Here is a 16,257-nt window from a genome sequence, read left to right on the forward strand (position 1 = left end):
ATTATATAATTAATATATAATGTTTACATTGTATATACTATATATGCACACATGCATATAAAATATAAGTATATTATAGGTAATATAATTATATATACCATCAAATTTTATATATACATATAAAATATGTGTGTATATATGCATATATGCATATATACGTATATATTATACGTATGTTGTATATATACACATATATGTACATATACGTATATATATATACACATATATATATGTATATATACACACACAGATTTTTTTACCCCCTCTGGAGAACTGTAATACACAAGTGCTTCTTTATTACCACACTAAAAACCAAGATCTAGCAGTGGGTTCAATAGCTACATCATTTCTAAGTAGTGACAAGTACAAATAACATCATGAGCTATCTGTAGCCACTCTGAAATGATATGAAAATTTCTGTGTTTTGAACACTTCCGCTTCCGGTTTATTTATTTATTTTTGAGACAGAGTCTCACTCTGTTGCTCAGGTTGGAGTGCCATGGCGTGATCTCAGCTCACTGCAGACTCTGCCTCCTAGGTTCAAACTATCCTCCCATCTCAGCCTCTCAAGTAGCTGTGTAGCTGGGATTACAGGCATGAACCATCACAACCAGCTATTTTTTGTATTTTAGTAGAGAAGGGGTTTTGCCATGTTGGCCAGGCAGGTCTCGAACTCCTGGCCTCAAGTCATCTGCCTGCCTCGGCCTCCCATAGTGCTGAGATTACAGGTGTGAGCCACCATGCCCAGCCCATTTTCGGTTCTTTATTCCAGAAGTTGCTGGCTGAGGTAGCGTGTGGGTCAGTGTGCTTTCTGTGGGATTCCACCATGGTGTACCACGGCCAGGGCCAGAAAGTGCAGAAGGTTATGGTGCAGCCCATCAACCTCATCTTCAGATACTTACAAAATAGACCCTGGATTCAGGTGTGGGTCTATGAGCAAGTGAATCTGTGGACAGGAAGCTTTATCATTGGTTTTGATGAGCGTAAGAACCTTGTATTAGATGATGCAGAAGAGATTCATTCTAAAACAAAGTCAAGAAAACAACTGGGTCGGATCATGCTAAAAGGAGATACTATTACTCTGCTACAAAGTGTCTCCAACTTGAGATGATCAATTAAGTGAGAAATTGTTGAGAAAGATACACTTTGTTTTTTAGATATCCTTGATCCGATATGAACATTTATTCACATTGTTTTGATTACCCTTTTATCATTACAAGATGACAATAAATGCTGTAGGATTGTTTGAATTGAAAAGAAAGAAAGAAGGAAAGAAAGAAAGAAGAAAGAGAAAGAAGGAAAGGAAGAAAGGAGGAAAGAAAGAAGGAAAGAAGAAAGAAAGAAAGGAAGGAAGAGAAAGAGGGAGGAAAGAAAGAAAGAAAAGAAAGGAAAGAAAGAAAAACCTGTGATTTGTATGGGTGATGTAACAGATAGTGCTAATACTGGCAATTGTTGCTTACATTCAGAATTAAAGAAAATGCTAAATTGCAGTCAGAAGTTAGTTGGAAGGAAAAAAAAAATGATAAAATTCTTCTATTCACGTTTGTGGACCCCTGAGTTAAGAATCTCTGTGCAAGAGGCAGTTCCAGCATTAGCAAAGAGGTTGACCAAGATTTCACCACATATCAGGCTGGTATTTTTGAGGTTCGCACCAGGGAAACTAATTACCTAAACACAAGTGTCAGCCATTTCTATGTCCTTTATATGCATCAAATACTGTTCTGGAACAGAGGCACCTTTAGATGCCTCTCTAGATGACCCACTGAAAGGCCTCTGCCACTCCTCTTGTCTCTCCCCTGCCATAATTGCTGCCTCCTGCATGAGGAAGCAAACAAAACACAAATGCATGTGGTCTGAAATGTGAGGAAGAGGAAGGTTCCTGGCTTCACAATGCTCGCTCACATGAAAACACAATCGTGTACTTCATAATTCTTGGTGGAAGGGTCGTGTGGTTCTGCCCACGCCTTCGCCAAGTGAGTCAGTCAAAGAGGAAATGCTTGTGCATTTGCATGGGTGGTGCTGGGCAGGATAACTGACCCACTGACCACTGGTGAGGATAAAGACATGGCTGACTTCCTTCACTGTGTTGCACAGCTTGTAAAGCAACGTCCCAGAAGACAGAACTAGAAGTGAGGGCAGAGTGGCCAAGGCTGGCAGGCACAGGCTGGAGCACAGACCTGAAGTCCCCAGGCTGCACATTCCTTTTTTGCTCAATTCCACTCTCCTTTGGGGTAGCCTCCTGGAAAAGGAAAAAAAAAAAAGGTGCTGGCGTTAACTTTCTTGTTGTGTACTCTTCATCCAACAAATACCTGTGGAGCCCTGGCACGGAGGAGGCGCTGCGCTGGTTGGTGGGGTAGAAATGATGCAGCATGCCCATTCTCGCTCCCTGGGAGCTCAGTCCAGGGAGGAGAACATCGATGTGGGCAGTAATGACAGTGTGGTGTGATGACTCCACAGGCGGCAAAGTCTATCCCGGGGCTGTGGAAGCAGAGAGCTAGGAGGGCCCATTCCTCCCATTAAATAAGGACTCTGCTTTTTAAAAAGATGACATGCAAAATGCTTTAATATTAAAATGAAACCCTGTCTAAACTTTGAGTTATTTTCCTTTTTAGGAATTTTATCTTGTACAGAAACATAACCAACAAATATTTAGCCAGGAAGAAAGAAAGGAGACACAGAATGACCTGTCATCACCCTGGAGAAAGCACTCAGTTTCCACCGCCTCTCACTTCCAAGACACCTTTTTGTCCAGCCCCACTCCCTGCCAAAGTCAATAAAAACACCAAGAAGTCAAAAATAAGGATAAAACAGTCTATAAAATTCCATAAAGCAACTAAATTTGAAGACAAATTCTGGTTGCCATCCCTTAGAAGTGAGTGAGTTCGTATCTGGCGATGAATGAAGGAAACCGTGACAGAAGCTCAGACCTCTGAGACGGCACTCAGCACAGCCTCTGCCCGCATGGTTTAGCAAGTGCTAGAAGCAGGGCCAAGGCCAGTGTGGCTTAGCATTCTGCTCCCTGGGGAAATCAGGCCGAGAGAGATCGCAGGGCTCAGCGTTTGGGTGAAATGTGGAGATCTTTCCACTAAGGTTGATGGAGGGACAGCCTCTTACATGTCTTCTCCATGACCACCCATTGTTTTTTCTGGGTGGAAAAATAGGGGAGGGAAGCTTGAGTTGATAACCTGGACGCTAGCACAAGTGGCCACCTGCATGGCAACCAAGTAGTTTTCACATTTCTGAGAGCAGCTTTGGGAAAGTAACGGGTGCTAGCAACGCCACCTCTCTTTTCTCTGCCAAATATGAGAGTAAATTAATTGTCCAATTTGTACATTTTTAGAGTGTTATGATAGAAACCAGTCCATCCAGTTTTCCACCATTGGGCATATATTTGGCCTCATCTGGCTGTGCCTGAAGAAAAAGTTTGATTTCTTGGTTTGTGAAAATCATTCTTTACATACCTTTTGAAAAGATTCCCACAAGGAACGCTATGCATTTTCTCCAATTTTGGAGGGGAAAAATATCTGCAAGGAAAATTTAAGTATTTGTAACATCCTCCATGATCCGATCAGCATGAACCCCTCATCAAACGTTCTTTTGTGGGCTACTCCCTTAAACCTCAAAGCCAGCAGGGGAGGAACCCTAGGGAGGGAGAATGGGAGGTCCCCAATGGCTGGGGCCACCACAGTCTCCATCTGTCCTGACAGCGCAGAGAAATACTACCACGGGCCTCAGCAAAGCCCAATTCCATACGTTTGGATCTGGGACTAACTAGGAAGTACCTAGGTGCCAAAGTAAATGAGCTTCCTCCCTGGGGTGGTGCCAAGGCCCTGAATTTAGACCACAGCTGAAAGGGCCCTTGTAAAACTTGTGGAAAGCTCCCCTAGGAAGACGGAAGAAACGCACACACTGTCTCTGTGTCCAGCACTGAATCTGCTCTGCAAATCACTGCAGGGTATTGCAAGAGCTGCAGCCGTCTCATGTGGAGCCTTCTTCTGGTCCCTAGGTGGACTCTGGCAGCCACTGGGGCCCTTGCAGAGGTAGTGAACCATTCTGCAGAGACGAACTCAAACCAAGAGAAAGGATAACTTGTTTTTGGTCCAAGCTTCAGGTCCCAGATCTGGGGCAACTTAGAATGTCTCCCTCTTTACCCACCTTTCCTCCAAACCTACCATTACCCACTGCTTCTTTTTTTTTTTTCTTCACCTTTTAAGTTCAGGGGTACATGTGCAGGATGTGCAGTTTTGTTACACAGGTAAATGTGTGTCATGCTTGTTTCCTGCACAGGTCGCCCTTCACCTCGGTATTAAGCCCAGCGTCCATTAGTTATTCTTCCTGGTGCTCTCCCTCCCCCCATTCCCCACTCTGACGGGCCTCAGTGTGTGTTCCTCCCCACCATGTGTCCATGTATTCTCATCATTCAGCTCCCACTTTTAAGCGAGAACATGTGGTGTTTGGTTTTCTGTTCCTGCGTTAGTTTGCTGAGGATGATAATAGTTTTCAACTCCATCCATGTCCCTGCAAAGGACATGATGTCATTCCTTTTTATGGCTGCATAGTATTCCATGGTGTACATGTGTCGTATTTTCTTTACTCAGTCTATCATTGATGAGCATTGGGTTGATTCCATATCTTTTCTATTGTGAATAGTGCTGCCATGAACATACACATGCATGTATCTTTATAACAGAATGATGTATATTCCTTTGGGTATATGCTCAGTAATGGGATTGCTTGGTCAAATGGTGTTTCTGCCTCTAGATCTTTGAGGAATTGCCACAGTGTCTTCCACAATAGTTGAACTAATTACACTCCTGCCAATACCCACTGCTTCTAAAACAATCCCTTGAAATAGATTTTCACCTTGGCACATGGGATAGAAGCCAAGAGGAGGCTTATTGAGCTAGAAGAGGACTGGAATTAGCCAGTGGGGAAGTGGGTGAAATGAATCTCAGAAGAGCTATTCCAGAGGACAAAGGGACAGTGAGGTCCCATCTTCTGATGTGTCCTAATGACCTTGGTGTGGAAACGCCAAACCCTATCCCTCCACCTGTCAAGAAGTGGGACAGGTCAGCCTCCAGCCTGCCTCAGCTGTCCTGGGCCTGTCCCAGTGCCTACATGGTCTTCAGAGAGAGAGGCCTTGTCTTCCTGAGGAAGACATTCCCAGGTCTGCCCTCCCAGGCAGCTGCATGAGACAGATGGTATCCAGGCTACGATGGAAGGGAGGGGAGAGGCCAGGACCAGCGCAAAGTCCCTGACTTCCCCTGCATGGCTTTGCTGAGTTCTGACCACAGTTCCCACGGTGGGGGGAGCTTGAGCCCTTTCTGAGCTTAGAGTGTGAACTCTAACCAGCCTGGCTAAGCAGGACTTGAAGAAGCTGCCAAATGAAAAAGACCTGCCAGTTCTCCGCCTAGGTGGACACCCAGTCACCCCTGTGCAGTTTCAGGGGACCCTCCCAGTGACTCCCTTTTAAGGCAAGTAGTCACTAATTACCTGGGGACATTGTTGGTCAAGCAGATCAAAGAGGTTAGTTGTTTTCAGAGATGGGACAAACTGGAAGCTGTCAGCATTCTCTTACCTCTATTACAGGACCTTTAGACTAATGACGTATTTAATTAAACAGGAGCATGTATGAGAGATAGCAACATGTCCTCCAACAGAATTTCAGCCAATCTGTGTCACTTTCAAATGTGGTTTTACATTGATTTGTTAGGAATGGATGGTTTAGGAAAAGGCAAAGGAAGAAATGAGATGCTTTGCAGGTTTAAACTGCTGGATGGGCCCCCCTCCTCCGGGATCTTCTGTGATTCTGAGATCCGATGCCTTAGCTAAGGACGTTCAGGGCTGTCAGGAAGGGGTGGTGTTGACTGGAGTTTCTTGACTCTTGCTGAAGGAGGCTTGACTTCAGATGGTAAAATTCAGACAGACAGAGAAAGAAGAATGTGGGGAGGACTCTAGGATGGGAAGAAAATTCAAGCACAGATGAAATAGGAGTCACCATGCGATATTCAGGAGACATTGAGAGGACAGGGCACATCTGGTTGGGATGGGGCATGGCTGCACCATGGAAGGCCTTGAATGCTCCTTTCAGGATGAATTGTTATTTACTGAAGGAGCCTGTGCTAAATAAGAGGTTTTTCTCTATGAAGAGGCACTAGAGCCAGGGGAATCCACGTTCAGCTAGATCACTGAGTTCTGAATCGTCCCTTTCCAAAATCCCTGTTAGCGCCACACATTCCAAAGCTCTGAAATGAGACAGCTACAGAATCTTTCTCTCCCTTTCCGTGCCTTGGCTACTGCCAATCAGGGCATTCTTGCAAATACTTTATAACTGCAGGAGGAAAACGGTTCCCTGGCTCCAAAGTGGCATCAAGGACCCAAACTATGTCTAGTTTCTGATTTTCCTCCCTGGTGGGTGGGTTTGTGTTATTGATGTGGTCCATGTGGCTGCTGCCCCACCCTCATCTTACTGCTGCCTGGGAGGTGGCAGGAGAGTCTTCTATGAGTGAGGGAAATATCACCCTTCGCCTGTGCCTCATTGGATACAATTGGGTCCTGTGGCCACTGCTGGCTGCAAGGGAAGCTGGCAAAAGGGGCTCGGGAGGGAGGGGCCGACGTTGCTGTGACTGGTTTGAGCCAATTACGATTCATGCCCTGAGACTGGAAATAATGAGCCCAAACAAAGCAGAGATTCTGCCATCAGACAGCAGAGGGGTGGCTTTTAGAGAAAGGTCAGTGGGGCAGGCAGGCTTTTCCTGGCACCCGCTATTTGCACAAATAATGACAATGAGGCTGAGCAGTGAAAGGACCTGCCTGGGGTCACAGAGCAAGCACAACTCCAGAGCACACTGCCTTCAGGCTGGGCACTGTCTTTTCTCCTGTGACCCCAGCACAGTAGACAAAGTGCTGGTGGCTCAATGTAAATTTCAAGGCCCCAGGAACACTTCACTGAAGATACTCATAGTTTTTAACCCTTACTACGCATTAGAATAACCTGTGGAACTTGCAAAAACTCATGAATGTCCAGACTTCATTCCCTGAAGTTCAGATTCAATTGGTCTGCAGTAGGTCTCAGGCAGCCTCCTTTGCAAAGCTTCCCAGGTATAATGGTGTTCTACTCTCCCCAGTTATTCAATGAAACACAAACTTAGGTGTTTCTATGAAGGTATTTTGTAGATGAGATTAAAGCCCCAAATCAGCTGTGACTTTAAGTAAGGGAGAGTATCCTAGACCAGCAGTCCCCAGCCGTTTTGGCACCAGTCACCAGTTCCATGCAAGAAAATTTTGCCATAGATGGGGCGGGGTGCGGTGGGATGGTTTCAGGATGATTCAAGCACATTTCATTTATTGTGCATCTTTCTATTATTATTACATACTCACCATAATGTAGAATCAGTGGGAGCCCTGAGCTTGTCTTCCTGCAACTAGATGGTCCCTTCTGGGGGTGATGGGAGGCAGCGACAGATCATCAGGCATTAGATTCTCATAAGGAGCATGATCCCTCGCATGTGTAGTTCACAGTAGGGTTTGCGCTCCTGTGAGAATCCAATGCCACTGATCTGATAGGCAATCAGATCCTAACAGGCCATGGACTGGTACCAGTCTGTGGCCCAGGGGCTGGGGACCCTTGTCCTAGACAATCTAGATGGGCCTGATTCAATGCATCAGGAGGCCTTCGAAGCAAAGCTGAGGCGTCCTTGATGAAGGAGAAATGTCATGGTGGACAGCAGCGTCAGCTGGTGTCCGTGAGTTCCAGCCTGTCCTTCCTGATGATCAGCCTGCCCTATGGATTTCAGACTTGCCTCATCACACCTCGCAATTAAGCCAATTCCATGCAAAAAATCTCGAATTATATATCTCTCACGGGTTCTGCTGAGAACCAGAGAATTATTCAGTAGTTGTTAAGCCAAAGGGCATCAGAATAAAATAACCCAAGGTCAAATCTCATCTCTTCTCTCTGCGACCTCCGTGGCTGCAGTTCCTTCAGCTATTAAGTGGGGATCTCGGTGTTCAGTGCACAGGCATCCTGTGAAGGGTAACTGCTCTCAGGCGTGTGTACGTACACTGCACATCAGGACTGAGTGATGGCCGCTGCTCTTATACTGCTGGGCTATTCTGGGCCATGAGCAAATAAATGGTCAGACAAAAAATGCGGCTGGTGTTCCCTCACCATTGCTTGACATCTAAAGTTTAGGGCCTTGGAGTGACCTAATTCGGCTTCCGCCAGCTTGCTCCCGCAGTAGGCAAGAGGGCGCCTGCGCACACACAGACACGTGGACGCTGCACCCCAGCAGGTGCAGGACACCGAGGCGGCCATCCAGCTCCGGTCATGAAGGCAGCCAGGAGTTCCATCGGTCACCCATCATCACTCACGGGAGTTTTAATAGGTGTTTTGGTTACAGGACTCCAGGTCTCGCTGCTCACTTGGTGAGTCGTGGCGGTCCTGCCGGCCCTGCTGCCGCCGCACTCGGTTTCGGGGCTGCCTCTCCGCTCCGCACAGCGCGGCGTGGACGCGCTCCTCCCGGGGGCTCCGGCCCCTCCCACCCACGCCTCCAGGCGGGCCGGCCCGGCCTCCAGCCTGGCGAAGCAGTGCCCTCTGGCGGCCACGCACTGCAGCAACGGCTTGCTCGGCAAGACGGAGGCCGAAACCTGAAACCGGCTCTGGGCCCTGATTTCTTTCTAAGCCACTGTTTTTTGACTTGGAAATCCATAAGAAATCCAAAATTGTATGTTTTTCTCTTTATGAAAGAATTTTTGTGTTTTCCACACACAATAAATTAGATGTTTCTATTCCTGGTAGTGCACAATGTGAGCATGGATACATTTAGCACCTGCACATGTGAAGGTGACCCGACATGAATAGTAGGGAAACTCCGTGTGGATTTCGGTGATGAGCTCCACGTGCACAAAACCACCCTTCTTAGTCATTTCCACAACTTCCAGTCGTGAGAACTGGTCACTCCAGCAGGTTTAAGGTAATAATCTGTGGATCAAATTTAAGCCTTGGATGGGCAGAGAGGAGCCGCCTCTTTGTCTATTTTCCCTGTCACTAGCCATCCGCGTATGGACCTCAGCCCCTCGTGTCACTCCTCTGGGTCTCCGTCTCCTAACCTAGGAAAGAAGAGCGTTAAAATAGAGCCTTTTCAGCTTTCGCATTTAGGATCCAAGGGCTAGTCATTCTGGGATAGTCTTTCATTCAGCAAATACCACGTGTCAAGTGGAGAGGGTTCAGGTTCACTAGGGAGCAAACCTGTGCATTCCTGGATCTTAAATTGTAGCAAGGGAGAAAGGTACTAAGCAATCAACCTAAAGATGACACAGTGTGTTAGAAGGTGAGAATGAACGCCAGGTGGAAACTGGCACAGGTGTGCGACTTGAGAGTGGTCGCCCAGGGAAAGGCTGAAGGAGGGGCAGTTTCAGATGACGGAGTCAGGCCAGGACTCTGAAAAGTGTCCTTTGAGCAAAGACCTGTAGGAGAAGGGCATGAGAAAACCATAGGGTCTTTCTGAAGAAGAGCCTTCCAGGCGGAGGGAAGCCTGCAGAGGCCCGAGAGGAGAGCGGTCCGATAAACTTGCAGACCAAGGAGAAAGCCTGTGTGGCTAAATCAGAGTGGCTGAAGAGTAGCGATGGCTGGGGAGGCTAGGAGGTCACAAGAGGTGGTTACACAGAACCTGCTGGGCCACTGCAAAGGATTTACCCTTGACTCTGAAAGAAACAGGGCCATTGGAGGTTTTGAGCAGAGGAGCGGCACGATCTGCCTGATGTTTTCACAGGGTCTGTCTTAGACTGCTCGGGCTGCCATACATAACAAAATGCCATAGACTGGGTAACTTACACAGCAAACATTTCCTCACAGCTCTGGAGGCTAGAAAGTCCAAGAAAGTCCGGTGAGGAGGGTGGGCGCTGTGACTCACCCTGTAACCCCAGCAGTTTGGGAGGCTGAGGCAGGCAGATCACTAGGTCAGGAGTTCAAGACCAGCCTGGCCAATATAGTGAAACCCCATGTCTACTAAAAATACAATAATTAGCCGGGTGTGGTGGCACGTGCCTGTAGTCCCAGCTACTTGGGAGGCTGAGGCAGGAAAATCGCTTGAACCCAGGAGGTGGAGATTGCAGTGTGCCAAGATCGCACCATTGCACTCTAGCCTGGCAACAGAGTGAGACTCCATCTCAAAAAAAAAAAAAAAAGAAAGAAAAAGAAATCAAAAAGGCCTCCATCTCAAAAGCAACAACAAAAAACAAAAAACAAAAGAAAGTCCGGTGAGGGTCCTCTTTCTGGCTTGCACACGGCTGGCCACCTGCCCGCTGTGTCTTCACATGGTAAAGAGAGGAAGCAATGCCTGGTGTCTTCTTCCTCTTCCCATAAGGGCACTAATCCCATCACGCGCTCCACCTGTGTGACCTCATCCAAATCTAATAATCTCCCACAGGCCCCACCTCCAAATACCGTCACACTGGAGGTTGGGGCTTCAACATACGAATTTGGGGGTGATTCAAGTGTTCAGCCCTTAACAAGGTCACCCAGGCTACTGTATGAGCTAGATCACAAGGGTGGGCGGAGATGGGGGCAGGAAAAGCAGGAAACCATAGTGAACATCGAGGCAAGGGTGGTGGCTGTGGCTTGGGCTGGTTTGGTAGTAGTGGAGACGGTGAGGAATAGATTCTGGAGAGACTTTGAAAGCAGAGCCCACAGGATTTCCTAACAGGTTGAATGCAGAATGTGAAAGGAAAAAGAAGTAAAGGATGTTTAAGTCTGAAGGAAGTAACTGGAAGCTGTTATTAAGAGAGGGGAAATTGACATGGGTCGGGCAGAGATCTGCAAGGGGGGCCAGACATTTCATTTGGGACGGTTGATAAGTTTAAGACATCTGTTTGTGAAGAGAGAGAAGTGAATGTGCAACATTCAGGAGGTTCAGGGGAGAGTTGTTGCTGGAGATAATTATCAGCCTATAAAGAACATGGGTTCTAGAGTCAGATGGATTTGTGTTCAAATATCAGTCCTGTTACTGGCTATGTCAGTGTGAAACAATGTCTTAGCTTCTCTGAACCTTGGTATTCAATATTTATTTTTTCAGCTCCTCATGGGTCAGGAACTGTACCAGGTACTGGGATTGAAAAAATAAACAAAGCAAAGTCCCTGTGCTCATGGACTCTACACTGGTCAAACAGGGTTGAGAATAAATGTCCACTTAGTGTTCATTGAATGAATAAAGTGTATAAATTGCCTCAGGCACTCAGTATAGTGATTTGCCCAGTAAATAGCTGATCTCACCACCCTTTCCTTGCTTTCTACCCATTGGAGGACAATTTGTGTTGCATACTTGGACTGACCAGTAAAGGTCTAGAGGACATTTCGGGTGGCAACTTTCCAGTGCCACGGAAACTATAGAACTGATTCCCCAACACTAGAAGGTGGTCCCGAATACCAGAAATTATAGAATAATATGTTGCCTGCACAGCAGAATACAGCCTCTGGTTTTTCTTGTTTGGAATTATTCTGGAGACCAGATACTAAACCCAGCTCAGGGACACTGCAACAATGACCAAAATTGAGCTGGTGCTTGAGGATGCATGGCTAGTCTAACAAGCAAATAGCTGGGGCAGCATCTTACCACGAGGGTTGTTCTCACTGTAATCAGCATCCTCTTAGATAGAAGCGCTACATTTCTTCTTAAGTGACAAATTTCTGGGATTGCTCCTTTTACTCTAAGCTAACTCTTGGAGATGAAAAGTCATCCACAGAGAGATCACCAAGGGCGAGAAGAGGCCCTGGAATGGAAGTCTGAGGACCCTGAACATTCAAAGGGTGGTCAGAGAAAGAGGCTGCCAAGGGTGCTGAGAGGCAGTGGCTGTTGAGATGGTAGAGGGCAAGAGGGGAGCGGGGAAGATCAAGAATGAGAGGTGGGAGCAAAGGGCAGCCGCATGCAATGCTGCAGGGAAGACAAGGAAGTGGAAGCTGGGGAGGCCGCACTGGATTTAGCAATGTTGCCTCCGTCTGTGGCCTTAGTTGCATCCAGGGAGCAGTGGGCTGAGGAATATATGGAGGATAAGGAAGAAGAGACAATGGACAGAAACATCATTCAAGATATTTGGCTGTGAAAAGCAAGAGACAGGATTATCTAGGCAAGGAAAATGTGAGTTTGAGAGAGAGTTTTTCAAAGGAAAGAATGGTGAACACTGTTCTAGCCTGGCATGCGTTGTGCTCTGCTTGGAGGAGGATGGGGGCACATGGTGGGAAAGTGGTGCCAGGAACAACTTGAGATGTGGAGAGTGCAGTCTTCCCCAAGGGAGAGTGCAAATATCAAAATAGAGGACTACGGGCTGGCCTGAAGAGCACAGCACCACCTGCCGCAAGCATGTTCCAGGGGAAGGTACAGAGAAGCGAGGGAGTGAATGAGGGGCTGGGAGTCCCAGGACAGCATCCTGAGCTCAGGTAGGGTTAGATGAATGGAGAAACACCTCCTTGGTCATGGCAGGAGCCATGAGGAAAGACGAGAAGAGGATGCCGGGGAGTTCGCAAGTGAGTCCCAGTGGATGATTTCCATTGTTCTATGAAGTGGGAAGAGACTCAGTCAGGCTGAGGGCCAGGTGGATCAGGAGTTTGGAGACACAGAGGATATTAGTTAATTATTTTCTTGTTATTTCCAAGACTTTTGTATTTCTAATCAAGTCTGATGTTTAGAACATGGCACACTGTTATCCACAGAACCACCTCCTCTGGCCCTCTCTCTCCCCAGGCTGAATCCATCCTCCCTCGAGTTCCCACAGCCCTTTGTACACATCTCTCTTATGGTTCCAACCGTATTCATTACCCAAGTTTTGGGGAAAGTCCATTGAGGATGAAGGGGGATGGTAGTAAAATCCAACCAGATTAGTCTTAACTGCCGTGGCTCTCACACAAATACCCTGGGATCCTTCCAGATTGAACTCAAACTCAGTTTGGTTGGGGTCTTCCGGCGTTTTTGTTACAGTGTGCAGGTGACAGCTAATACCGTTTTCAGAGCATTCTTCTCTGAGGTCATGTGGGAGGGGTGCTGTATTGGAAATTGGAATATTTCCAAATAATGGTTCCCATGGTTCTCTGATGAGTGGTCCAGACCTAGACCTGAATGAGCATTCATCTTCTCTTCCTCTCTCCCTCCTCCCTTTCTCTCTCTCTCACAGACACAGACACACTCACACTCACTCTAAGTTCTAGGAAGTACAGTGTACATAGTTTGCTCTGAGAGGGTCCTCATAGCTAAGAGTAAAGACAGCCACAATTCTAAGGGTTCCAAAACTAATTGTGTGGTTGAACAGTGACAACCAACCCCTTCTCTTTTCTTCTTTCCCTAATCAACTTAATGTTCTTTATAAGTGAATGCATCATAGGTATCTACATACGAAGAGAGATTACAGGAAACACCAAGACTCTGGCAAGGGTTTCCTAGAAGTCATGAGAAAAAGAGCATCTTCTTTGAACTATTAAATCTTAGGAGTTAGCAGGGGATTGGGAAGATTTGAGGTTTATGGTTAGTTCTTTAAAATGATGCAGCAGTCAGGTGAACACCCACTCCTAGGAGACATGAAATATCCCCGTTCACAAAATGGACTGGAGGAGTTGGGAGTAAGATGATTTAAAAGTGGGCCAGGCACGGTGGCTCATGCCTGTAATCCCAGCACTTTGGGAGGCCAAGGCAGGCGGATCACCTGAGGTCAGGAGTTCGAGACCAGCCTGACCAACACGGAGAAACCCCGTCTCTACTAAAAATACAAAAAAAAAAAAAAAAAATTAGCTGGGTGTGGTGGTGCATGCCTGTAATACCAGCTGCTCAGGAGGCTGAGGCAGGAGGATTGCTTGAACCCGGGAGGCGGAGGTTGCGGTGAGCTGAGATCATGCCATTGCATTCCAGCCTGGGCAACGAGCAAAATTCCACCTCAAGGAAAGAAAAAAAAAAAAAAAAAGTGAAACCTACATTAAGCTTCAATGAAACCCACCTTATTCTATCAAAATTTAAAACACACACATAACTTTAATACAGCAATTCCATATGCTAAGTGATATGGGTATAGGGATATCCACAATAGTTTTTTCTTCTATAACACCAGAAGGTTGCACTTTCATAGAGTACTGGTTAAACCTGCATAATAGAATACTATACAGCCTTTAAGGAAATGGGAGAATGTTGACATGGGAGGACTTCCAAGATGTATTAATTTAAAAGTATGGTGAATAGCATGAAAAATCTGCTGTCATTTCTGTATGGAGAAATACATATGCAATTATATTTATAAATACAGAAGAGTTTCTCTGAAAAGATGGACCAACACTGGTTGTAGCAGCTCGCCTGTAGTGAGGAATGAGATGGCTAGGGGGAAGGAGAGGGTAATTTTTTTTTTTTTTGCAGTTTTCTTTAAATTTTATTATTATACTTTAAGTTTTAGGGTACATGTGCACAACATGCAGGTTTGTTACATATGTATGCATGTGCCATGTTCGTGTGCTGCACCCATTAACTCGTCATTTAGCATTAGATGTATCTCCTAATGCTATCCCTCCCCGCTCCCCCCACACTACAACAGTCCCTGGTGTGTGATGTTTCCCTTCCTGTGTCCATGTGTTCTCATTGTTCAATTCTCACCTATGAGTGAGAACAGGCAGTGTTTGGTTTTTTGTCCTTGTGATAGTTTACTGAGAATGATGGTTTCCAGTTTCATCCATGTCCCTACAAAGGACATGAACTCATCATTTCTTATGGCTGCATAGTATTCCATGGTGTATATATGTGCCACATTTTCTTAATCCAGTCTATCGTTGTTGGACATTTGGGTTGGTTCCAAGTCTTTGCTATTGTGAATAGTGCCCCAATAAACATACGTGTGCATGTGTGATTTATAATCCTTTGAGTATATACCCAGTAATGGGATGGCTGGGTCAAATGGTATTTCTAGTTCTAGATCCCTGAGGAATCGCCACACTGACTTCCACAATGGATGAACTAGTTTACAGTCCCACCAACGGTGTAAAAGTGTTCCTGTTTCTCCACATCCTCTCCAGCACCTGTTGTTTCCTGACTTTTTAATGATGGCCATTCTAACTGGTGTGAGATGGTATCTCATTGTGGTTTTGATTTGCATTTCTCTGATGGCCAGTGATGATGAGCATTTTTTCATGTGTTGTTTGGCTGCATAAATGTCTTCTTTTGAGAAATGTCTGTTCATGACCTTTGCCCACTTTTTGATGGGGTTGTTTGTTTTTTTCTTGTAAATTTGTTTGAGTTCATTGTAGATTCTGGATATTAGCCCTTTGTCAGATGAGTAGGTTGCAAAAATTTTCTCCCATTTTATAGGTTGCCTGTTCACTCTGATGACAGTTTCTTTTGCTGTGCAGAAGCTGTTTAGTTTAATTAGATCCCATTTGTCAATTTTGGCTTTTGTTGCCATTGCTTTTGGTGTTTTAGACATGAAGTCCTTGCCCATGCCTGTGTCCTGAATGGTAATGCCTAGGTTTTCTTCTAGGGTTTTTATGGTTTTAGGTCTAACATGTAAGTCTTTAATCTATCTTGAATTAATTTTTATATAAGGTGTAAGGAAGGGATCCAGTTTCAGCTTTCTACATATGGCTAGCCAGTTTTCCCAGCACCATTTATTAAATAGGGAATCCTTTCCTCATTGCTTGTTTTTGTCAGGTTTGTCTAAGATCAGATGGTTTTAGATATGCAGCATTATTTCTGAGGGCTCTGTTCTGTTCCATTGATCTATGTCTCTATTTTGGTACCAGTACCATGCTGTTTTGGTTACTGTAGCTTTGTAGTATAGTTTGAAGTCAGGTAGCATGATGCCTCCGGCTTTGTTCTTTTGGCTTAGGACTGACTTGGCGATGTGGGTTCTTTTTTGGTTCCATATGAACTTTAAAGTAGTTTTTTCCAATTCTGTGAAGAAAGTCATTGGTAGCTTGATGGGGATGGCATTGAATCTATAAATTACCTTGGGCAGTATGGCCATTTTCACGATATTGATTCTTCCAACCCATGAGCATGGAATGTTCTTCCATGTGTTTGTATCCTCTTTTATTTCATTGAGCAGTGGTTTGTAGTTCTCCTTGAAGAGGTCCTTCACATCCCTTGTAAGTTGGATTCTTAGGTATTTTATTCTCTTTGAAGCAATTGTGAATGGGAGTTCACTCATGATTTGGCTCTCTGTTTGTCTGTTATTGGTGTGTAAGAATGCTTGTGATTTTTGTACATTGGTTTTGTATCCTGAGACTTTGCTGAAGTT

General features: G+C 45.6%; 1 protein-coding gene across 1 annotated transcript; it reads left to right on the forward strand.

Annotated features, from left to right (window-relative positions):
• Window positions 1-826: 826 nt before the first annotated feature.
• LOC116463087 (small nuclear ribonucleoprotein E-like) lies at window positions 827-1,111 on the forward strand. The gene has a single exon (XM_032754141.2). The coding sequence runs from the start codon at window positions 827-829 to the stop codon at window positions 1,109-1,111; it is 285 nt and encodes a 94-aa protein (XP_032610032.1).
• Window positions 1,112-16,257: the final 15,146 nt, after the last annotated feature.

Source organism: Hylobates moloch, unplaced genomic scaffold (assembly GCF_009828535.3).
Source record: "Hylobates moloch isolate HMO894 unplaced genomic scaffold, HMol_V3 SCAFFOLD_27, whole genome shotgun sequence".
In the NCBI taxonomy this organism is placed as follows: domain Eukaryota; kingdom Metazoa; phylum Chordata; class Mammalia; order Primates; family Hylobatidae; genus Hylobates; species Hylobates moloch.

Coding starts and splice junctions, on each gene's coding strand:
- LOC116463087 (XM_032754141.2), top strand. CDS start 827: ATGGTGTACCACGGCCAGGGCCAGAAAGTGCAGAAGGTTATGGTGCAG.